At 42.9% G+C, this 24,012-nt stretch overlaps 2 protein-coding genes across 8 annotated transcripts; one reads left to right on the plus strand and one right to left on the minus strand.

The window, feature by feature from the left end:
- The first annotated feature begins 282 nt into the window (after positions 1-282).
- SRSF10 (serine and arginine rich splicing factor 10) lies at positions 283-12,621 on the plus strand. 6 transcript variants are annotated; one of them, XM_055704201.1, is made up of 7 exons: positions 283-1,166; positions 3,257-3,428; positions 3,833-4,232; positions 5,080-5,201; positions 7,457-7,619; positions 7,917-7,970; positions 8,141-12,621. In XM_055704201.1, the coding sequence occupies exons 3-7, from the start codon at positions 4,162-4,164 to the stop codon at positions 8,436-8,438; spliced, it is 708 nt and encodes a 235-aa protein (XP_055560176.1). In that variant the 5' UTR covers positions 283-1,166; positions 3,257-3,428; positions 3,833-4,161; the 3' UTR covers positions 8,439-12,621. The 6 variants fall into 6 exon arrangements, with proteins under 6 accessions (XP_055560176.1, XP_055560171.1, XP_055560170.1 ...); XM_055704197.1 differs by lacking the exon at positions 3,833-4,232 and having other exon boundaries at positions 865-1,166; positions 3,257-3,361; positions 5,098-5,201; positions 8,141-8,242; positions 11,375-12,621; XM_055704196.1 differs by lacking the exon at positions 3,833-4,232 and having other exon boundaries at positions 838-1,166; positions 3,257-3,361; positions 5,098-5,201; positions 7,920-7,970.
- A 1,203-nt stretch (positions 12,622-13,824) lies between these two features.
- Positions 13,825-22,021, minus strand: PNRC2 (proline rich nuclear receptor coactivator 2). Of its 2 annotated transcripts, none has more exons than XM_055704216.1 (3): positions 21,882-22,021; positions 16,007-16,211; positions 13,825-15,288 (listed from the first exon to the last, which is right to left on the minus strand). In XM_055704216.1, the coding sequence occupies exon 3, from the start codon at positions 15,268-15,270 to the stop codon at positions 14,848-14,850; it is 423 nt and encodes a 140-aa protein (XP_055560191.1). In that variant the 5' UTR covers positions 15,271-15,288; positions 16,007-16,211; positions 21,882-22,021; the 3' UTR covers positions 13,825-14,847. The 2 variants fall into 2 exon arrangements, with proteins under 2 accessions (XP_055560191.1, XP_055560190.1); XM_055704215.1 differs by lacking the exon at positions 21,882-22,021 and adding an exon at positions 17,262-17,420.
- Positions 22,022-24,012: the final 1,991 nt, after the last annotated feature.

The following is a 24,012-nucleotide window of genomic DNA, read 5'->3' on the forward strand; positions in this document are numbered from 1 at the left end:
AACACAGACCACTGAGCATACAACCACCAGCATTTTCTTTTTTTCTAAAGAGCAGCATATGTAGTTGACATACACCTCCTGTGTCAGTGATGAAATTTCATCTGTCATTGAAAACACGTAGAAGCATCAGGCAATTCTGAGTGCGAGATTGCCAGGATATTAACAGCAAACATCCCCACACCAGAGTTTTCATTCATATTCAGCCATTAGAAGTAAAAAAGGGAAAATACACTGGTGACAAGACATCAGGACTGCATTAACTCTTTAAGTCTTTCTCTCCCACCTGCAGTTTGCTGAAAATTCCTCGCATAAGCGAAGATTTGGACATGCTGCTTTACTGAACCTTTCATCAAATCACCTGTAACTCAGTCACAGATCTGCCATTTACCTGCCTATATACCTACTGGTGAGTCACACAGTAAGGTGTTAACAAAAAAGGGCTGGTCCTTTGCAAACAGCGCTGATCTACAACTGCCCGATGAAAACTCCCAGGGCCCAACAACGCTGTCAGTACCGGGTGATCCCACAAGCCACAGAGAAAGGCTTCGCACAGCCTGCCCTACAGCTCGACGCTCCAACCCGCCTCTGGATCAGCTTGTGGTGCTGGCCAACTGCACAGAAGCGAGCCACAGCGCCCAGAAACGGCAGCATGAGGCAGGAGACAACGCGTCACCCAACGACCAGAGCCCGCCCTCCATCTTATCCGCGCGAGGAGCGCCGCTCCCGCCCTTCTCCCTCTTTCGGCGGGAAACGCGCGCGGCTGGGGTGAGCGCAGGACGCATGCGCGGGCAGCGCAGGGGGCGGGGGGGCCCTCCCGCGCGGGCTGCGAGCGGCAGCGCATGCGCAGTGAGGGCAGGGCAGCGCTTGGCGCCGGCGGTTTGGGCGCCCCCCCTCCCCTTTCTCCGCTGTTTCCCTCCTCGCGCGGAGCTCTCGCCGGAAGCCCCGCGGGAAGTCTCGCGAGAGGCGGCGGGCGGGCGGCGGTGGCGCTGCGTGCAGCTCCGGAGGGTCGCCTCAGCCGCTCGGCTCCCCGCAGCGCCTGGGCCCTGCTGTTCGCTCGTTCCCTCCCTCCCCCGCGTCCCCCACGCCGCCGCCGCCGCCGCCATGTCCCGCTACCTGCGCCCCCCCAACACCTCGCTCTTCGTGCGGAACGTGGCCGACGACACCCGGTGAGTGGGGGCGGGCGCCAGCGGGGAGCGGGGGCTACGCAGGCTTTGGCGGGCTCGCTAGGCCGCGCCGGGCGGCCGCCGCCGGAGGAGCGCGGGGGGCGCTGAGGGGAGGGGAGCGGGCGAGGCCGGCCTCTTCCCTTCTGCTGCTTTACCTTCCTCCCTGCCTTGCCTCCCTCCCGCGCCCTTCTCCATTTTCCTCTCCTCCTGGCTATGCTGCTCTGTTCCCCTCCTCTCCACGAGGATCGGTTTCAAAACAACGTCCAGACAAAACAAAGCTGGGCCGGAGCAAAGTGGAGCTCCCGGCCCCGCGTTTGAGTTTGTCCAGCGGGAGATCAAGGCGGGATTTGCTTCTCCACTTCGGTGCCCCTTAACCGTGCTGAGGATCGCTGAAGTTTTGAATGCTGTTTTGAAAAACGGTGATTGGTACTAGAAGGGAGAAACCAGCTCCTTGGCTGGGGGCGCCCCCAAAATTAAGGGTGTCGTTGGTGCCGCTAGTCTGGTAATTGCTGCCAGGTCAGGGGGAATGATCCCACGTTAACTGTTCTGTGTCGTGGCCTCTGCGGACGCTCAGCCTGGGGGGGGAAACAATGCATTTCCTCCATAATATCGTATTTCACCAAGATTCAGGACTAAATATTTGCAGCAACTTGGTGAAATAACTTTTCATTGGGAATTAAAAGAATTTAAAAGTGTGTCTTGCACGCGTTCTTATTTATTGCTTAGGTATTTTTAATAAACTGCTGGATTTCTCCATTTCTTTTTGTAGTTTGCCGTGTCCCTTTTGTGTGTGTTCTCAGCTGTGAAACGTTTATAGAGCACATTAGTATAGAACGCGTGCATGAGAGCATTCACATTTTTACTTACTGTAGAATTCATATGGGAGTCCGTGTAAAGTCTAGTGTAAAATTCAAACGTGAGTTTTCAAACTTGCTGCCTGGGCAGCTTGCACCAAAGTTGTTCAGCAAATAACAATAGCGTGGGCACGATGGAATGGAATGAACATCATTGTGATCAAAAGCGTAAAAAGCTTCAACTTAAAAATTTTAAATTTTTTATGTGCAAATTTTTTTCCTCTTTCCAATAGTTTATTTTACTGTAAAAACAGTCAGGGAGGACGATTACTTCCAAACTTTTTAAAATAATGTGGATCCTATTGAGGCTTTCACCGTAAGCTTGTGATGAGGTGGTACATTGTTCTTAGAGGTGTTTTCATTGTGAGATCTTGATGTTGGTTGTCATAGTTCCCTTCTGCCCTCAATATACACGTTGTAGATTCCCAACCAATAAGAAAGAGAAATGACTAGTCGTAACTCTTTCATACCACATAAATATGGTATTACATCAATCTTTCTCATACAGTTTATTGTCCTCAATTGACACAAAAATACATATAAAGGAGCTGATGTGATTAAGAAATCTCTTTGTTGAGGAGACGATAGTTGTTCCAAGTATAGTTACAGATGTGTTGAATGGTTTTGTGCTCAGCTCTCTAAAGCCAACTGTTCGGAAAACCTATCCTCAGGGCATGAGTGGTTGCTTGCTGAAGTTTTGTTCTATTTGATGTGGTTGCAAGTATTGATTATTCTACGGAAATAACTTTATGTGACTGGTTTATTCTCGTACTGTTTATTTGGATCTTACAGTTGATGTTTGCGTGTTGCAAAATAGTTGTCAAGAGTTACATGAGGTACTTGAATAACATTAATTCTTAGATCCTTCTTTTCACTTTCTGCCAACTTTTGCTAGTACATCCTGCATTGAATTGACTAATACGTGTCACTTCTCGGTTTACATTTCTGTTGCAGAGTTATGCTGAATGCTAGTTTCAAAATGCCAGGGTATATTTTAAGCATCCCAATTCTTGAGTGTTTCAGGAAAACCTAGTGTGTCACTTAACAGTGAACTGCTCAGACACTTTTTCCCCCCAAAAAAGTCTTGCTGTGTTCATTCTCTACCAGCTGCTTCCAAAAAGATGGGTAGTCGTATTGATTGTAAATTTAATTTTTAATTAGGACTTTTTTTTTATTTGGTGGATGTTTTATAACATCTTAAATAGTGAAAAACCATATAAGATATTTGTGATATTCTAGGTCTGAAGATTTGCGCCGTGAATTTGGTCGTTATGGGCCTATAGTTGATGTATACGTTCCACTTGACTTCTACACTCGTCGTCCCAGAGGATTTGCTTATGTTCAATATCCTTTCTTCAGATGGCTGATTAGTGAGGGGTGTTGAAGTTTGAAATTCAAGTTTGTGTAAGAGGTAACAAATCTAAATGAAAAAGCAGTTTACTTTTGTGTTGTATCTAATAAGTGTCTTCTATTGTGGTGTTTCATTATTTTTGAAGATTAACTTCTCTCAGTTGTTCTTTGACTTTTTGCAAACCTTAATTCAAGTCCAGTAATATAAAAGTTTGCTTATGTCACTGAAATTAATACTATATGATTTAAATGAAAATTTATCACTGACTCAAAATTGTCTAGCACGTTTTTATTATCACTGGTATGTAAGTAAACTTGTGCTTAGCAAACTGTGGCTGGTATTCATTGTTAATTTAACAAATGGAAACTGGAATCACTTGATCAAAATCAGATTGTATAAAAAATGAGGTGAAATTCTTTCTTTAATATTGTCCCCTAATTTACTGTCCTCTGTTGTTGCCTCAGAATGTAAAGCTGTACAGTAATGGCGACCCCAAAGAGAAAGCATGAAAGAACCTTTAGAGTAGAGTTCAACAATTAAGGCAAGTAGACAAGCCAAAGACCTCTTAAGGATCAGGCTTGAAGAGAAGGGAGAGTTTGGGAAAAGAAAAAATAAAGAAAAGCTGGAAGAAGGACAAGCCATAATGGGAGACAAAGCTTCGCTTTATCTACAAAAGGGGGAAAAGGTTGTTTTTCAAAGTAAAAGATAAAGCCATCTGTCATTTTTGGCCAAGCATCTCATGACAAGTCCTTCTGACAAGCACTTAAAGAGTTAAAGGTCAAGATGAAGTTGAATGGTGGCCAAGATTAAAGGAGTCATACCTGATGTATCCTACAGAATAACAGTTTTTCTTCTGTTTGTCATGTAAGCAGTAATTTGATGAATGATTCTGGTTTAGTCCATTGACAAAACCTGTGATATTTCTCTTGTGAGTGCTACTGTAACTGTGGTCTTGAATGAAAGTGCATTCGTTCTTGGTTTATCAAGATACGTACCTGCAAGGTGATCGTTTATTTTCTGCATAGTGATACTGATGATGAACTGAGCTGCTACAAGGAGAAAGGCAATTCATTCTTTCAGGTCACATAGCTGGAGGAAGGTGTGTGAATTACAGTAGCGGTCAGTCTTGTGGCTTAAAATTGGTAAAGTCTGTGTTACTGAACACCTGACCTGACCGACAGGGGTTTTAGTGTATGCTTTTATCTCAGACTGCTGATGGTCTGTATAGGTGTCCATGGCACTACAGAATTTAAACTTAAAATCAGTTGTGAAAAAAGGGAAAGCTGTATCCCAATTCTAAAGTTGATAGACACATGTTAATTTTTTCTGCTGGTATGCCTAACGTAATTTAAGAACTAGGAATTAATTTTAGTAAAGTCAATGTAGTGGAGAGAACTGAATGACCATTAACAAATTTATTTTGAAAAGGATACTGTTGGGTGTTTTTTTTTTCCTTACATAAGTACAAGTGGGAGAAGAAAAAAGTTAAAAGTATCGCGTAACAGCTGCTTGCTGATGGAGAAGTTCATGGTCATATTTTATTATAGGAGTTCTCAGATAGCTGGTGGTTAATTAAAAAAAAAATAGTTTACTAGTGTGTACTGTGGCATGACCAAAAGAACTTCAAACAACCCCATAAAACTGTAAAATTAGAAAATAACTTTTTTTTTAATTTTAAACACCAAATCTGTAAACTCCTCAAATTCTCAAGTACCTTAACACTCACCACATTTGAAGATGTCCGTGATGCAGAAGATGCTCTCCATAATTTGGATCGAAAGTGGATTTGTGGTCGGCAAATAGAAATCCAGTTTGCACAGGGGGATCGGAAGAGTAAGTGCCTTGCATGTATTTCATCAAACTGTGATTTTAGCCTTAATGTTTAGTGCCAGGCAACATTGCGTGTGTTATTAGTTGTTGTGATATGTTCTTACTTGTGTATAAATAGTATGTGGATGTTTTGCTTTTTACCCAGTAACTATTAATGACTCATTTTAATTAAAAACAGATAACCAAGTACAACAGTCACTTACCACAATCTCAGTCTTGCTGCTAGCTGCAAATTCTTAAGAGTTTTCTATGCAGTTCTACGTGTTTCTGCAAAGAAAGCTTGACTGTGGAAAATTCTCTGGTAGAATGAGTAGCCCAGTTTTAAAGTATTGCAGTGTTTATATTGTGTTGAAGCAGATTAGGGTTTTTGCGTGTTAACGTTCCCTAGTACAGTCCAATTTCCAGCACTGAGAAAATGTCTTCATTTTTACTTACCTTCAGGATACAAGCAAATTTCAAGGTATCTCAATTCAACATGGCAGAGAAGTCTTCTGCACAGCTAATTGTAAAGAGAACTTCGCTCTTTTAAACCTCTTACTTGTATACATATTCTTAATATATAGATAGATACAGACATAAAAACTAAAATGTGCCATTGGTATACCTAACACATACTTGTTGATCTAAACCAGGACTATAATACTCATGTGCAGCTGGGGAGTAAGAGCATCTTAAAGATCTTTCAGTTAAAAGCTATCAAAGAAACAACCATAACTGTCCAGGTTTCCCTCAAATGTGCACAATTAACTTTTATTGAAGTCAGTGAAAATTATATCCTCTGAAGGACAAATTGCTGTCCTGTATATAAACACTGGAATATCTAATAAGTTCTCCAAACAAAATTAAATAAATCTACCTTAGTGTTATAAACAGTGGCACTTAAAACATTAAACTTGTAGTCATTTGGTACAGATAGTGTTCGTTACATCATGGCATGTTTAAAATACTTTGAGTGTGGTCTTTGGGTTTGAATAAGAATGGGATTTAATACAAAGGAAAGATAGCAGTGCTGCTTCAAGAAAATGCAACAATAAGTTTGTTCATACTTCTTTAATTATTTTAGTAACTAAGTGTTGCCGTTTAACCCCAGCTGGTAACCAAGTACCATGCAGCTGCTCCCTCACTTCCCCCCCAGCGCTCCCGCACCCCAGCAGGATGGGGAGGAGAATCAGGAAGGAATGTAAAACACAATGGTTGAGACAAGAACAATTTAATAATTGAAAAAAAAAAAAATACTACTATTATAACAATTACAATGGCAAGGAGGGAAAAGGGGAGAGGAATTAAATCCAAAGGGAAAGGAGAAAAGAAACGGAGTGATGCACAATACAGTTGCTCACCACCCACTAACCGATGCCCAGCCAGTCCCCCAGCAGCAGTTGGCAGGGCCTGGCCAGCCCTCCCCATGATGTCCCATGGTACGGAATACCTCTCTGGCCAGCTCGGGTCAGCCATCCTGGCTGTGTCCCCTCCCAGTTTCTTCTGCCACTCCGGTCTTCTCGCTGGTGAGGCCCAAGAAACTGCAAAGCCCTTGACTTAGTATAGATACCTAGCAACAACTAAAAGAATCAGTGTGTTATCAACATTGTTCTCACACCAAATCCCAAACACTGTGCTGCACCAGCTAGTCGAAGAAAATTAACTTTATCCCAGCTGAAACCGGGACACAAAACCACAGAGTGAATGTGCATTGTTGTATCGGTGCGGGGGTACTTTTAGTATTGCACTTCTCTTTGTGTGGCATCCATTGATGCTTCTGTATAAGCTGTCTGCTAATGATTAAAAGAAGACTGTGTGGTCAAGAAAATATGTGTTTAATTAGTTCGCTGTTAACTTTCACTTTTTGGGTAAATTCAGGAATGTTAGAATGTTTCGGTCATGGGTTTGGCCTGTCATGCTGGTTCCCCAGTGGCTTGAAATCACCTTAGCCAGTTCTGTGTTCTGGTTTTATGGAGCATTAGGCCTTTCTTACTTTTTCTTGGGGGGGGTGGGGTGGTGTTTGTTTTGGTTTTGGGTGGTGGCGTTTTTTCCCCTAGGTCTATAATGCCCACAAGGCTGCATTAATTTTTGTCCAGTAGTTAAAGCAGCAAAAAGCAAATGGCATAGGGCAGTCTCTCATCTGTCCTTTTCATAAACGTCTCTGCTAGAATCATGAATTAGGTTTCTGCTAAACACCAAATGTATGGATTAGTAGTGTCACTAAAGGGAAAGTAGGGCATCTTTTTTAACTTAAAACGTTAAATTGCTATTTTTTACAGCACCAAATCAAATGAAAGCCAAGGAAGGGCGAAACCTATACAGTTCTTCTCGTTACGATGACTATGACAGATATAGGCGATCTAGAAGTCGGAGTTACGAAAGGAGACGGTCTAGAAGTCGTTCTTTTGATTACAGCTATAGAAGATCGTATAGTCCCAGAAAGTAAGTGTAGCGTGTGTTTGGCTTAAACTGCACAGCAGTCTGTTGGAGGAGAAACACCACATTGACTATTTAATTGTTAAAATTTTGAATAATCTTTTTCTATTGTGGGAGTAACTTGTGGGAGTTACATATCTTGCATGCTACATCAGATCAGAAATATTGAATGAAATGATTCTGTGTTTCACTGAAGAATAATTAAAAGTAAACGCACAGCTTGAAAAATAGTTGATTAAGCATTTGTATATATATATACATAGGTATTTGTCACCGTTTACTTTTTCTGATGTACCTTTTTAGCAGTAGACCTACTGGAAGACCTCGTCGTAGCAGAAGCCATTCGGACAATGATAGGTAAAACACTTTTTACACCCTTTAAATTGAAAACTAGATGACTGTATTTCTTTTACTATAGGTTTAAAAAAAGTTTCTCCTGCAAAAACGGTAAACAATTTTTAATGTACTAGATGTCTAAGAATAGTGTTTTTACATTCAAATCTCCTCTCTCCCCTTTATTCTGATAGGTTCAAACACCGCAATCGATCTTTTTCAAGATCTAAGTCCAATTCAAGATCACGATCCAAGTCACAGCCCAAGAAAGAAATGAAGGCTAAATCACGGTCTAGGTCTGCATCTCACACCAAATCTAGAGGCACCTCTAAAACAGATTCTAAAACACACTATAAGTCCAGCTCAAGATATGAAAAGGAGTCGAGAAAAAAAGAACCAGCTAGATCCAAATCACAGTCAAGATCACATTCTAGATCTAGGTCAAAATCCAGATCAAGGTCATGGACTAGTCCCAAGTCCAGTGGCCACTAACAGTGTATTCATGTTGGTTTTAGGCATGTAAGATTCATTTACACACAGTTCAGTTTACTTAAATTATCAGGAATATGATGTTGCAACAGTGCTAAAAAATATTTTCTCTGTCAGTTTTCCCTGTAGCCAACAATGGTTAAAATTAAAACAGTGTTGAGAAGCCACTGAGAGGGAGTGAGAAAGAGAGAGAGAGAATGTCCATTTGGTTAAATGTCATGGGCAGCTACTGATCTGGTTGTGGTGTCTCTTATGTATATTTTTGTAAAGATTTGCATTTTTAATGCTTAGATATTGGTGATGACTTGATTGATCGTAACTTGCAACATTGTCCTATTAAAAATGTCATACCCGTAGAGAAATTGGTACCGGTTTGTGCTGAACAGTTAAACCCACTGTTTAACTTGTTCTTTAATGCTAAACTTTGTGATAAAATGGAAAACTGGACAGCTGTAGTGCAACACTGACCGCTGTGAAATGCAGACTGGCAATTTTATGTTTCCATTGTTCAAAGGCAGGTTTCTGTGTTCTCCATGCCCACTGACACAAGTAGGTTGGTAAATGGAGCTCTACGGAGAGAGATATTTTTGAGCTTTCTCTTTAACCCTGCTATCTGGAGAGATGGTACTAACCTTGCATGTACTACATGGGGAGAGAGTTGGTCTTGGAAGACTGTGCAGAGATTGTGCAGTGTCGTGACCTGTCAGGATAGAGGCTTCACTGCTTTTGACCTGGCTGCTAGTACTAAATGTGTGAGGGGGGAGGGGGGAACCACCTTGAAATGGAAAATTAAATTCAGATTTCAGCAAATGGCAGAGCAAGTAAATATTAGGTTGTGTGTACATTTTATGCAGTTTTTGTATCTATTCTAAATTTTAGTGAGCAGTTAACCATAAAATTGCTTAGTTTTCCTGCTGTTAGATACAAGTAGATCGTTTCGAGTTGTGTGTGTACAGTATATAAGAACTAAACTTTTATGCCAATGACTCCTGTGGTTAGTTGGTGTATTCATAGGTATAAAACTGTAGCCATCTCTCTTCCTGAGTAACAAAGGCTTGCTTTTACACATCAAAAAGTATTTGGTCAAGCAAGTCTAAATCACTTCTTCCTCAGAATGGATAGTGGTTTGGTTACAAGGTTTCATTTTACTTAAGAACAAATGTTTGAAGTTGGATATGAACAAGAGCTGCATCTCTAGCTATTTAGTTTATCACTAATACAGTATATTTAGTAAATTGAATGTGAAAAATAACAAAACCAGTGTGTAATCTTACCAGTATTTCTCTAGAAAGCAAGATAATTTGTTATGAAAATGGCTTTTGGCATTGTTTTTTCTATTTACCTTCAAAAGCCAGCATCAAACACCTAGTGTTCCTCTCTGTCTTATGTAGTAGCATATAAAGACATTGATTTCAGAAAGTTCCTTTTTAGAGAAATGTTTTAGGTTTTGGTTTTAGTGTTTCCAGCAGGGCCTTTACAAAAAATGCAGATGGCTTTTAAATATTGGCAGTGGAACGTGCTTAGGGGGTTGATCCTAGAATCTTTGTACATTTGATAGTATTTCTAACTTTTTCTTTACTGTTTGCAGTTAATGTTCATGTTCTGCTATGCAATCATTTATATGCACGTTCCTTTAATTTTGTAGACCTTCCTGGATGTATAGTTTAAAAACAGCAAAAAGTCTATTTAAAACTGTAGCAGTAGCGTGCAGCTCTAGCAGAGGAAAGTTGTGGGATTAAACTTTGTATTTCCTTTCTTATAGAGGCTTCTAAAAAGGTATTTTTATATGTTCTTTTTAACAAATATTGTGTACTACCTTTAAAACATCAATGTTTTGATCAAAATAACTAAAGACCCAGCTTATTTTCTGCTTGCTGTAAATTTAGCAAACATGCTGTAATAAAAAAATGAAGGAAATACTGATCCACTGGAATTATTGTAGCTTTAGAATTTGACTCCAGAGCATGGTTAGGAGTAGAGCTATGCATCCCTTATGGAGTAAAATCCTTACTATGGTATTTCAGTAAAGTCAGGAATTTATCGTTTAATGTCTGAATAAATGCCATTTCACATTTTTTAAAGGGGTACTAGACAAGATAAGAATGATAAGCATAGGTTTTAATCTAATGTATTGAAATTTCTTTTCCGTTAACTTCCATTATTGCTGGATGGACTGCCCTATGGTTATAATTCAGATATTATTAGCCAGGTTATGAACTATTTAAAATCAACAGCTGAAGATCCATATAGAACCAAATTTCTAGTATCACCGTATCGATTTGTATTTGCCATACGAAAAATGGCACCAGCAGTCGTTCTCTAGAAGGTGGCAAAACTTTGCTGGTGACGTTTAAAAATTGAGCTGCCTCCTGGCGCTTCTGGTATATACAGCTGGTTCTTCTTATGCCGCTGAAGGAAAACAACTCTGACAAGCACTTAATTGCTTTGATAAACCCGCTCCTACACTTTGGAAGTTGAGCTGCGGTTGTCTCATAGCCTTCTGCTTGTAACAGCAGAAAACCCCACCCTTCTTCAGCTTTCTTATGAAGAAAGACTATATGAATATAGTCTTCGTGACTAAAATCCTGCTGAAAAGCAGTCCGCCTGCCTGTGTCGTGGGGAAGTGTGGGTTTGTTTTTGTCAGCAACCTGCAAGGGGTTGCTCTAAGTAATGTTCACGTTAGTCCGGCCAGAGCTACAGCTGGATGGGTGGGGAGGAGGAGGGAGAACATCTTTGTGTCCAGGCTGAGGTTCTAATTTGAGACTGCAGAGTAACAGTAACTATACCTTAACTATTTTGTCAGCATGTCCTTATGTTGTGTGCCTCAACATTTATGTATAGCACAGTTTAAATATTTTTTTTGTTTTGAAAATCCAATTCATCATTGCAAGTCTAATGTAGTATCTGACAGTTCTGATGGTTCTTTCTTTCTCTCCCAGAGGTAGGACTAAACTTTGACTTGACTTGTGTATATGAACAAGCCAGAAAAGCCGAACACAAACCCACGATGTTTCAAGAGTGCATGAATAAAGATGTTGTCCTAGTTCTTGCTCCCATGGAAAAATTGTGAAGAAGCTGTTCTGTGGGCCTTTCAGTTGGGGACGAGTTAGCAGGATGTGGCCAAAAGGGCAGGGAATGTTTACGCATTCATGCAAGTCAAGCCACAGCCCATCTAGATAACATCTCCCTTCCTTGGTGCAGGAATCCTAATCCTGCTCTAAAAAAAGCGGGAGCCTGTCTTGTGCAAGCTACCTGCAGGTTATGCACAGCTGGAATGCAAGAACATAACGCAGGCTACAAAAGATCATGTATAGGCATCTTTCTTTTGGAGTCTCAAGAACGGTGGGAATTATGTTTTTCTGTGGTAAACTAGATTTTGTCATTCCTGCAAAATTTGTAGAATTGAAGTAGTGTGTAAAAAAAAAAAAAAAAAAAAAAATATTCTGCTGAAAGTAATGGCTGTGCTCCAAAATATCTGCAGCGTATTGATTTATCTCAGCAGTAATAGAAGGCTCTATTGGAACTTCTTTTTCACCAAAAGTCCATGCACCCAACCGATAATTAAAAAAAATAATCTTAAATTTAGTGGTTAAGTAGCTGGGTGTTTAAATTAGGGACTATAATAGACTGGTCTCTGAAAGCTAAATGTTATCCTTTCTATGTCTTTTAAAGATGTTTAAATGTACAGTATAATGGCTTTATTCAAAGTGGAACTTTTCAATTTAAATGTTACTTTTAGCTCTCTTCTTGGAAGGAGCACTTTTTCTTACTGTTTAGTCTGGGGTAACAGCTTGAAATATGTTCAGAGAAGGGCAATTGGATTGATATACATCACAGCACTGCTACTTGATTTTTGGCAGGGATGTTGCAGATTAACATTTCGAAGTACAAAGGGATAAATTTACACATTTTTAGGACATAATCACCCATTAATAATTGCTGGTTTTCTCCATTTATCTTGTAACTTGCTTAAAAAAGTCTGTAGTCCATTGCTATAATATTTGTCTAAAGATGCTCTTACTGATGAGACTATTCTAGGAAGGGAAGACTATGTACCCTGTAGTGTGTTTGATCAAAAGATGCTGATGTTTTTTATTCATACACATCCTTTCTTCTTGAGTTTTGTGTTCCATCTGTGCAAATAACCCTGTGAATTGGGAATAAAATGTACAAGTTTTGACTATAACTTTGAGAGCACCTTCTGACTCAATTCCTACGAGCCGGAGCCTGGTGGAGGCTGAGCACCAAGCACTGCGCACCCAGGGCAGAGCCAGCGCCCAACTCCTCCGATAAGCTTGAAGTTGCACCTACTCAGACTAGAGCTTGTCCCACAGGCAGGCTGGGGGGGGTTTTGTGAGCGACCTTAGTGTGAATTTTTGAGCTCCATGTTCACAAGGCCCTGGCAGGGTGCGAGCGCGAGGGCTGTAGTTCAAGAAACCTTCTTTGTTGTGATTCCCAACTTGTGATGCTCAGCCTGCCCCTTCCTGCCAGATAAAAATAATGGTAGAGTTTCCTGCTGCTTAAGGATAAATACATTCAACACTCAAAAGCCTCACAGAAAACCTTGAGCTGTCAAAATACTGTAAAAAGCCACCTGTCTGTTACCATCTTCAAATAAATAGATGCTTTTAGGGGGTGAAAAGTTTAGTTTATTGAAATTTTGTTTCCAATTTGTACAAATGCCATTAGTAATGGACAATTTGAAGTTGAGTCTACATAATTGTAACTGGGATACAGCTCACACACTGGTAAGGTCCAGGTTGCAAAAATACAAGTTTAAAGACCGCCAATAGCAATAGATTTGTAAACATTCAACCAGCTGCCAATGCATTTTGAAGGTACAGAAAGACATCTCAACATTTCGTGATCTGCAAACTCCCCGTCCCGAGTTAAAGCACTTCCAGTCATTCCCACATTTCAAAATAACCTTGATTCTGTCACTGCAGTTCAGAACTGAGACAGGCCAAAAGGTGCCTGCTGGCAACTGCCCCCTCCCCATCCCCAAGTTGACACATTTTAGCAAATACTGGGACAAAGTAACATTGCAGCGTTGATTCAGTTTAGAAACACAAAACTTGTTCCAATACTTGGGTTTCTACTCCAGCACCCAACCTCTACCATTTGCATTTCTTGTGAAACACCCAATTCAATTTTGAACACCTTAAAGTGTTTTTTTTCATCATTTCATACATACCTCTCCTACATATTCCAAACATGAGTATCTTTACCTTGAGCAGCACTTTTTTTGGGTTTTTTTTTTAATTTTATTTTATTAAAAAAATTCCAAATAAGCCTCTTTCACTGAGTTTACTTTAAAAAATGAGCTCACAACCAAGTAAAACGTGCATATTCACTGTATGTTAAGTGCAAGGGCACAGCCACAAGTGTCTTTTTTTTTAACAAAATATTTTTTAATCTGGCCATGTATTCAACATGGTCATCTTACATTCAGCAGTTTCATACTAAAAATATTTCTGTGCAGGAAAGCCCAGCATAAATTTACATATGCTACAAAGTTTTACATTTATATACATGGCTCTGTCTTCCCTATGAGAACATTTTAATACCTGCCACAAGCTACCATAACTTCAAATAATTATTACAGGGTAACCAATTTAAGACCAGTCTAAGTTACTAACTACTCCACCTTTTTCACAATTTAAAATATATATATATATATATAAAAAAATGCATTTTAGAACTCATCAGTGCAATTGGAATTAAGTTTTTTGGCAGTCACCTGGCAATGCACTGTCATTAGTTGGCACAGTCTGACTTGCTAGAGGTCGTTACAATTTGCCTGACATGTTCTTCATCCTTTGAAGAACACACACCAGCATACTTCCTACACCTCAGGTTTGGTCACAGGCTTTTCCACCAATTCAGGAGTGCCAAATAAAGCTCACAGGTATAAATAAGACAATAATGTTTTAACTTAAGTGCCTAAGGTGGAAGTCTCCTCTGCTTTTTATTTAACTAGCAAATTTTACACAAGTTTGAAAAGCAGCAATGTACCTGACTAAAGACTTCAGTGCGGTGGTTTTTTCCAGTTAATGCCGCATTGTTAGGTAAAAGCTGGCTTTCTAACACCATTCCAAAAAGTAGTCACAATTTCAATTTTAGGAGACAGCCCCATTTACTCTTAAAATAAATACAGTATATGGAGACTGTTCAGCATTTGATTAGGTCGATTATAGAGGAAAATACTTAATTCACAGTGGAGTGAACCCAGCACACAACTTTTGAGGTAAAACAGTAGGGGAATGTAAACTTCCACGCCCTTCTCTACCAAGTGACTATGTGCAGCAAGAACATCTAGTTCGGTACAGCTGGGCATATGCAGTTAGGAATGAGTTCTCAAATTTGAAACCCTGTAAATTTAAATAACTTTAAAAATGTGGAAAGTTACATCTCAACCCTGGACTTTAAGTAATGTTTTAAGCTGAAATGTCATTATTTCTCTATCAGAAGGTTTAAAAGAAACAGGTACCCAGTGGCTTGGTGGCTTAGGAAGAACACTTGGTGAGGGTGGCTCACTAAATTTTGCTCCAGCATAGTTCTGATTGGTTTGAGGTGTGAAAAACAAGCTGCGATTCGATAAAGTAGGACTCCAATTTTGATTATTGGCAAAATGAACATTGTTCTTTCCCCCTTTTTGCATGGCCTGCCATGCACCAGATGATGAGTTGCATCCATGTCCTCTTTCTTTCTTCATATAGGTCTTCATCTGCGAAGTCTGGTCTTTATTCTTCTGCCTGTTTTTAAGTTGTTGATGGTTCTTGGTGGTATTTCTAGACTGGGGAACTGGAATGTTGAATCTTTCTCCACCACCCATCTTCAACTTAAACGTCACCTGTAAAAACAGGGGGAATAGTCGGTGGAGTTTGCATTACTATTTTATTTTGGCAGAAAACATTTCAGAGAATGTTTAGGTTCTAAATAAGGGGACTGAAATCAATCTAACCAAAACTTGTATCAATTGAAAGTAGCATTATTTTCTCCTTTACTGGAAGCCGCTTCATTAATACCCAAGAACTCAGCTGACACTCATGAGAACTGAATTATAATGCAGTGTATCTTCCGAGCAGGAAATCACCGACTACAGCGGCTTATGACCAGCACGTCATACAACAGTCCATCCTTCAGCAACTGTACCGCAGCCCCCTTAACAGTCACAGCTCTGTCCACCTAGTTTTGAAAACACTGGTCCTCCAGGCAGCCCAACTACTAAACACACCACTTCTTTCTCCTCAACAAAAGGCGTTACTGGAAGAATGTGAAAGACGTGTTGTTTGCACAATACAGTGCCAAATTTTAAGGTGTTAGTACTTAATCCTGAAGACATTTAAACCGTGCTTTTTACACCTGAAGATCTGGGTAAAGGTTGCACTGTTACACTCCCCAGTCTTTCTGGTAAAGTCCAAAATTGTTCTGATAACCCCAAGGCGAAAACAGCCTCAAAAGGAAAGCAGCTGCTTGTAAATGAACTTCCAAAGATACCAACACACAGTAGCTGGCACCTTCACGCTGACTCTCCTACAGTCCACCATTCCTCTCCCACCCCCATTTACCTTTCTGTTGTCTTCTCAGATTCCACACTCTCCAACTCTTGCCCCCTTTCTTGCTTCCAAGCCTGAAAAAGTAGGTGTTGTCTTTTGCTGGACTCCTTCCTTTGGCTAGGAATAGAAGTTTTCATGGGCTGATCTGCTGTATTCAGCCAGGTAGCCGAGGCCAACATCGGATTCTCGGCACAGAAGCTCCAAGGGAGTAGTCCCACTGCATAAATGAGAATGAAGTTTGAATTCAGGTTAAGGAAACAACTGTTTCCCTTCCAAATTTGGGGAGGAAGAAAAAGCTGAAATAATTCAAAGAATTCATAAAGTCACTTGTGTCTCTTTTGTTGAAGATGACATGATTCTTCAAACGTAAAAAACAAAAACCACGCAGCAGTATTTATCTTACTCTCTAAACTTCACTATCATACTTAGCATTTCAGAAAGAACAGCGTTTTTATCATGCTCTCTATATACACCTTAGTATTTTAATAGGCAAGCAAGATCCTTTTTTTTTTTTTTAATGGGGGGGGAAGAAAATACAATGGAAAATACTTCGGGATGAAATCTTGGGAAACTAGAGCTTCACCGCATCCCTCTTGAGCACAAAGAAACCCTCCCTGAAAAGTGCCCCCCCCCCCCCCCCCCCCCCATCTGCGGGGCAGGCCAGGGGACCTCCTGGGCACACAAACTGCCCCCAGCGAAACCAACCGCACCCCAAAACCCTCCTCCGGCCACTGCAACACAGCTCCACCTCTATTCTGCCAGCTGAGGGGTTTTTCCACCTTCCTTAGCAAAGTAATTCCTTATTAGCTCGCCCGTGGCTCATCCTCTCCTTAAATCTTTTAAGACTTTAATCTTAAAGCGCTCCTATCTGTTCACCTCCCCGTAATGGACGTGTCACCCTGCAGAGCCACCAGCACCCCCAGTCCATCTCTCCCCAAAAGCTCCAGGAGAAGCCGCTCATCTTCATTTCCAGCTTTCGCCTTGTTGCTACTGAAAACGAAGGGCCGAGGTAACGCCAGGAGCCCAATCCAAAGCTGCTCCTTGCTCCCGCGGCAGCGGCCCTCACAGGCCTGGCTCTTGCCAGAGCTCCAGCTGTTCGGCTTCAAACTTCTTCCTTTCTTTCACCTACACAGCCCGGCCCCTCGCCCCGCCTGACCCCGCGGGGCGCCGGGCACCCCCGGCCCCGTTTCCCCAACAATGGAGCAGCCCGGCGAGCACAACATGGCGGCGGCAGCGCCCGGCCCTTCCCGCACCGCTCCTCCCTTACCGACTTCTGTCCGTCTCGTTCTCCCACAAGCACAGACACACACACACGGGCCTTTAGGAACCGACCCCGCAGCTCCGCCGTCACGCTCCGACACACCCCCCCCCCAGCAAAACTCAGCCCAAACCGCTCCGCCAAGTCCGCTGCCCCCCTATCTCCCACACAAAATGGCGGCCGCTTCTCTACGCCATATAACACCCCCATCCTCCTCCCCCCTTGCCCAGGCCACCCCGCTATAGCCAATAGGAGCGCGCTGCCTACTCCCTCCGCCAATGGGAGCCAAGCCCCGCCTGTTGCCGGGCGGGCCCGGGGCAGACTGGCCGCGGCGGGCGGGCGGGCGAGGCTGCCGTTTGAATCGCCTCAGCGCGGAGCAGCTCGGGAGCGAGGCGGCAGCAGCCTGAGGGCCCCGGGCCAGCGCCCCCCCTCTCCCCGTCGCTCGGGAGCTAGAGCAACAAAAGGTGAGGGGCCGCCTGGTGCTTTAGAGGTAAAATAACGAACAAAAATTCCCCTTCCATCGCTCCGGCTGGAAGAGGGTCTGAACAGCGCACAAAGAGCAAAGCCCAGCCCCGCAGACATCCCCTCAGCTTCCACATCGCCACAGGGAGCGGCTGGGGTGCCTCAGGCCCGCACCTCCATTTATTTAATCGATTTTTTCAAATGTAAGTAATTAAAAATAATTCAGAAATATTTTTAATGTCAAAACGTAGGGAAATGCGTGAAGGGAAAAAGCTTCCACAGGCTTGAACTGCTGTTTGAGTGAAGGGGTGCCAAAGCAGAGCCCCCGGCGCCGGCTGCTGTTTGTGTGGAGAGCCACATACTCTAAATTTTTCCTCAAGGGTTCGTTTACACCGAAGCCCACGAGATTTAGCCTTTACCATGTACAGGCTGAATGAAAATTACATACGCATAAACCTGTACATTCGAGAGCTCCCTGCCCACCACGGAGGGGCCAGTCAAGCACTGTACACGGCATTAAGGACAAAACCACAAAATAGAAAACAACTAACTCAGTTTAAACACCAGGACGGGGGAGGAAACACTTAAAAGCAATGCATGAACATTCAGAGCAGAATTACGCTTTCCTCCTTGATCTGTAAACCATTTTTAAAAAGAGCTGGGTTCTTACCGACCAGCAGCTAGTATTACAGGGCTTTGACCCATCATGGGGTCTTCAGGCAATAACAGGACAGCGATAAGTACTCCAAAGAAAAGCTGCATCTTTAAGAAGTTTGTATTTCATTATGCAGTGTTACTGAAAAAAAATACATGATCTGTTTTAATGTACAAGATGTACTGACATAACCAAACCCAGACCTTTGTTCATGTTCCTTATTGTATGTTTCACAAACAAAGCTGAGATTAATTTGTTTTCCTCCCTTTGCTCTGTATTTCTTGGCACAGTGTTACGGCTAAGATCCTTTTAGGAGCTTTCATTTAGAAGGCAGCAGTATCTGCTGTAACCAAACACTTCAGCCTTGAAATTCCACTGATTATCTCAAACAGCTCTCCTATAATGCAAATCAGCAAACTTTTGCTTTGATTCTATCTTTAGTGTCTTTATGTCTGCTTAAAAACATCTACACACAGAGGTGAGACAATTTTTTAAGTCAGGACATGTCACTAAGATTTAGAAATAGCATTTTACTGGCTGCAAATGTGCTCTCTTGTCTGGGGAGCAGAACAGCCATGTACTTTTCAGTTGAGATCAAGGATGACACAAGGTCTGGCAGTTTTCCCTCGCTATCTTTTAGCTATTTCAAAAAACATCTTGTCTTTCAGAATTAGTTTTAGGGTCAGGCTGACACATTTAGCCAGAAGGGAGCAGGAAATGTCAGTGATAAAGCAATCCTGTACTTGTGCAGAAACTGTTCGACTGAAACACACCAGGAAGCCAGTTGAATACTACAGTAAATTGTGTCAGAGTTCAAGCAGGAATGCAAAGGGTACTTTTTAAGATCAAAAGAGCAGGCAGTCCAGAATATCCAAGACACCACAATGCCCAGCTTGCAAGTAAAGAAAAAGCTACCCATCCTTCACAGTTCAGTTGCTAAAACCTTGGGCAGGTTTCCTCTCCTGCAGTGGAAGAAAGAGATTCCCAGAGCTACAGTATCCCTAACACGTACAGAAGCTCTCAAATGCCTGCCATGTCCTGGAGACACAGTACAGACTCGGTCCCAGGGTTTGGTCTTGATCCCTTATCATCAGGTTCTGAGATCCCTTCAAGAGAAGCTACTTAACTCCCTCAAATAATGATTTTTAAAGCCCCTTTCTTTTCTTCAATGGCCTCAACACAAGACTTCTTGTTCCAAAGCCTATGGTGCTACATTCACCTCAGTAACTCATGGGCAGACTGACTAAGCTGCAACAAGATGAGAGCTGCCTCCAAGAGCAGCTCATGCCCGCCACTGATGCCATGCAGCCCTCCATCTGCTAAAGACAAGTTCCAAGAGGTAGTGACCTCAAACATGCTGCTTGAACAGGGCAGTACCTCTACGCCTGACTTTGCTGTGTGCTGCCACATGGCAACACAGACTCAGTGACCTCAGCTCCACTACACCTTTGTTATGTGTTCCTACAACCTATTATACGTGGTGGTTCTTCTATTGTGAAAGTGTCTGCTCAGTCTGGATTATTCTGCTTCCTTCAGGTAATCCCAGGCAGATTGCAGTAACTACCGACTTTCCTCATGTTCCCAGGGAGCCAGTTTCTTCAGTAGGATCTACATTGCTCAAATCCTCCTATCAGCCCTCCACCACTGCTGCCACAGTGACAACATCAAGGTTTTCCCTAGCCACTATTATTTTTCCCTCAGTATCTCCACTCCCTCTCACAGCAAATGTTAATACCAGCCCAGGGAAGCAGTTCCATCTGCGCTGGCATTGCAACAACTAGCAATTTGCACAGAAGCTCCAGTGAAGACAGCCCCCAGAGCTTCATTAGCCCCAAACAGAAATGCTTCCAGCTGTGATCGAGATGGATCTAACCATGCACATATTCACGCCAGAGCATTTCAGTGGAACTACCCACTGATGGATGCTGCAGGAAATAAGCAGCACAGATGAATCATTTGCCAAGTCAATAGCAAACCATTGCCCCTGTTTTATTCCACAGGTGACAAGCTTCCTGTGGTGTATGGTTTTTAGAGCCATACAAAGTAAACGCCTTGGGGTTACTAAGAGTCCCATGACATGCTTGAAACTAGTTGGACATTTCTGAGCCAAACATTAACCAAACAGGGTAACAATCTAAGTTTTCCTCATGTAGGAAATGTGCTGAGTTTGTATTTTTTTAGAAATCTACACAAAAGTATTAAGTATACAGTAACATTTAGAATATCATTTATTATTCTGTTTGGCAGAAGACCCCTGTTTCTCAATCAAATAAAGCTCAGGAAATCTATAGCAGTGATCTACAGGAACTAGGTGGATATTTAAATTTCTCCAAAGGAAATAGAGAAGTACAAGGCAAGCACCCCAGCAACACAATAAAACTATGTACTTTAATTTCTTAAAGCTCCTTATAAGTTTGTTGTTAAATAAAGAAGCAGGATATCTAAAGATAGTTGCTATATAAGCAGTAGATACAAATTAATCCAATGTCTACCAAGTCTCCTCTGCACTGCTGAAACTGGTTACACGCTCAGGAGTGTCTCCCAAGAACACACCTCCTTTGCATGATGGCAGCATGCAGATTTGTATATATACATATACACAGAACACAACAAACTCAGCACCAAGAGTGAAAACAGCATGGACAGACGCACAGCTCACTGAAGAGCTGTTACCCAAGCCCCGAGCCTTATGGCGCAGGGGAGTTTAAAGGGCTTTTACTGAGGCAGCTTCATTGCAGCTGATGCTGGAACTTCGTAAATAAAAGCACATCCAGGGATGACTCCTAGTCACACGCTGTAGGTTTTTCTCAGCAGTTCTGTGTGCAAATCCACACCAGCACCGAGTCACAAAAGCCTGCAGTAACCTTCAGCCCATTTAAATCAATATGCCTGGTTCATATCCTAGCAGCAGGAAAAACATTTCCACCCTCAACACACCTCACTACACAGGAGCAAGCAGAGGTGGTTCTCCAGCAGGACAGCTTGCCCAGGACACAGGCACTGCCTTTCAGGGGCAGAGGGCAAATTGATAAGACAAGCCCTGCTTTGCTTCATGAGCTATGCTATACCGGACAGCATGTCTGGTTTTTTCCGAGTACTTCCTCTACGAGTGAGGTATAAAGTCACAATTAGCTCTCTGATTCATCCTTATCAACATGAGCAATGCCTCCACCCTCAGCCCCATCTGGGCCACTCAGTTTTCAACTTCAACCCCAACAAACACCAAAGAGAAATACAAGGCAAGCCACACTTTCTGCAAGTGCTGGTGACTAAGTGCCTCATCAACACTTCCTAACAGCAGCCCCAGGGATTGTTCTCTGCTGCTCTGGAGACAAAGACACTACTACTGAGCAAAACCAAGCTCATGAGCCCTTTTTCCCATTGCCTGCGCAGCTTTTTGTTGAGTTTTCCCACCAGCACGCTCAGCACCAGAGCTAGCAGCTCACCTAGACGCAGCCCCAGCCCATCCCACACCCCAGTAAGATGTGGTGCCTACCAGCCAGAGCTAGTACCTGCACAAGGCCTGCAGGAAAGCATCCCTTCCAGGGTCACCTCCTCTACTTGCCAGTTCTGCTCAGCCTCACACACTTCGAAAGCTCTGGTACAGCTAATGACAGCAAAACAAGAAATACAAACTGCTGCTAAGACTGTTCTGAAGAGCTCAGCAAAAACCAACATCACTTCCTACCTACTTCCTTCCAGTTTATTTGTACCTAATTATGGTTCTGGCTTAAATACCGTAAAATCAGGTGCACGGAATGCAGGCAACTCCACCCAGCTGTGAGACAGGCCATTTAAAGCCCACCTGGCCAGCTCTTAAAGCTCTCTTTCAGTGATGGTGCTCCTTTAGTTCCCAGTAGTTATGAAGTACAGCAGACTGTACTTCTGCTCAGGGCTAGCAGGCAAAAAGACAAAAGCAGAACACAACCTTTGTGGGAACATGGAGCTGACTGTTAATCTCAGATGTTGACCCTGGGTACAGGGGTTTTTCCAAAGCAGGGCTATGAACAGTTGTGTTAGCTGCAGCTGATGCTAAGGGAAAAAAATCCAAGCTAGAGGGGAACAAATAGCACTTACATTAAAGTCAGCCTTTAATGGTTTTCTTTTATCTGGCAGGACAATTTTTGCTATAAAAGAGAGTCCAGAAATAAAATTACACGTTTATAGTTATGCTGCAGTAGTAATGTTGTTTTTTTTCTTACAACACGCACTCCTTTGATAGAACAGCTCTCTTTCCAGATAGGGGAAACTTGGGTCTGTATTTCACAGGATCCTGCTAGGTGTGAAGCTGTGACAGAGCAGGGAATAGTATAAAGTATCTTTCTGGGGTTTACTGCTTTTTACAGTCTCATATTTGGTCTAGCAAAGGAAAATTTGACAGTTCATGGGAACTGAAATGGAAGCTGTTATTTTTAATAATATCTTTAATGTTAGACTGCTGATAACCTGCCTCTTTTGCTTATAGAATACTCTGTGATGCCTTTCATCTTTGTTTTGGTTTCCACACATGAGATCCAGAGAGGGGCTTTCAAAACCGCCCAGCCCTGAGCAACATCGAAAGGGTCAGATCGTTCCCCAGTCACAGCCGTGCCTGAGCACCCGGGTGCGCTGGGGAACCCCGTTTTCCTGGCCAGGGGCCAAGAGGAAGCGCTGGGTTCTCAATTCTACCGCTTTCCTAAGCACTCGCAGGCCGATGTCCCCATGAGTGCTGTACGCTCCCCTGGAGAGGGCAGCCGAGCCTTGCTGAACACAGGGGCACAGCTGAGCGCCAGCAGCTGCAGGGAAACTCCTGGGCCACAAATGGTAGAGGGGAAATACGTGAAGGAAAGATTTGGAGAGCAGCAGATGTAGCTGCTATTCAAAGCCATCAAGGAGCCACCGAATGGTGGGAACTGGGACCTAAGCAGGAGGGAAGGTTGAGCTCCTGCTTGGGAGAAGACAGGTGGACGGGGCTGCAGAAGGTCCCAGCCGCTCTGTAGGATGGCAGGGCAGGTTGTACCCGGGGCCTAAGGAGCACGGTCTTCCCTTTGCAGCCAGTGCAGCATATGCTCCCCACTACAGGTTGCATGGTCTTTACCCAATTATAACGTGGCTAATTCCTTTGGGATTTTGGGCCAGCTTGGCTCTACCCATTGACATGGAGCCTGGAGTAACAGGCAAACAGGTGCTCTGGTGTCACCCAGAAGCTGTCCCTGCTTTCCAGCAGCAACAGCACAACCTGCAAATAACCAGCTACAGGCTGCTGCTGCCAAGCTGAGGGGAAGTGGTTACCTGTGAGGAAGGATAGCTGAGAGCAGGTAGAGCAGAGACCTCAGCCTCTGCAGCTCTGGGTCCACCATGACCACAGGGGTGTGATTGTGTAATTTAAGACCTTAAGCCATTTCCTTCCTCTTCCACTTGCAGAAGGAAAATCACCTACTCTTCCAGCATTAGCAGAGCACCTTTGTGTACAAAGAAGTGGCTTGCCTACTTTCAGGAGCACAACGAGCAGGGGTTCTTGCTGCTAATGGGGCTGGCAAGCAGACGGCAGATTTCTGAGCTTGCCCTTAGACCTGCACACAGCTATGTATATCCAGATTTTTCCATGTCCAGCTTCTAGCTCTTTTCCTTCCCCTCATCTTCCACTTCCCCAGAGAAATCAGG

The sequence above is a fragment of the Falco cherrug genome, chromosome 3 (genome assembly GCF_023634085.1).
Source record: "Falco cherrug isolate bFalChe1 chromosome 3, bFalChe1.pri, whole genome shotgun sequence".
NCBI classification, from domain to species: Eukaryota; Metazoa; Chordata; class Aves; order Falconiformes; family Falconidae; genus Falco; species Falco cherrug.

Bases quoted from the DNA above. Each gene is read 5' to 3' on its own strand.
- PNRC2 (XM_055704216.1), bottom strand. From the start codon at position 15,270: ATGGGTGGTGGAGAAAGATTCAACATTCCAGTTCCCCAGTCTAGAAAT.
- SRSF10 (XM_055704195.1), top strand. From the start codon at position 1,102: ATGTCCCGCTACCTGCGCCCCCCCAACACCTCGCTCTTCGTGCGGAAC. The intron at 1,167-3,256 runs GTGAGTGGGGGC...GTGATATTCTAG, and splicing joins AACGTGGCCGACGACACCCG to GTCTGAAGATTTGCGCCGTG. The intron at 7,971-8,140 runs GTAAAACACTTT...TTATTCTGATAG, and splicing joins AGCCATTCGGACAATGATAG to GTTCAAACACCGCAATCGAT.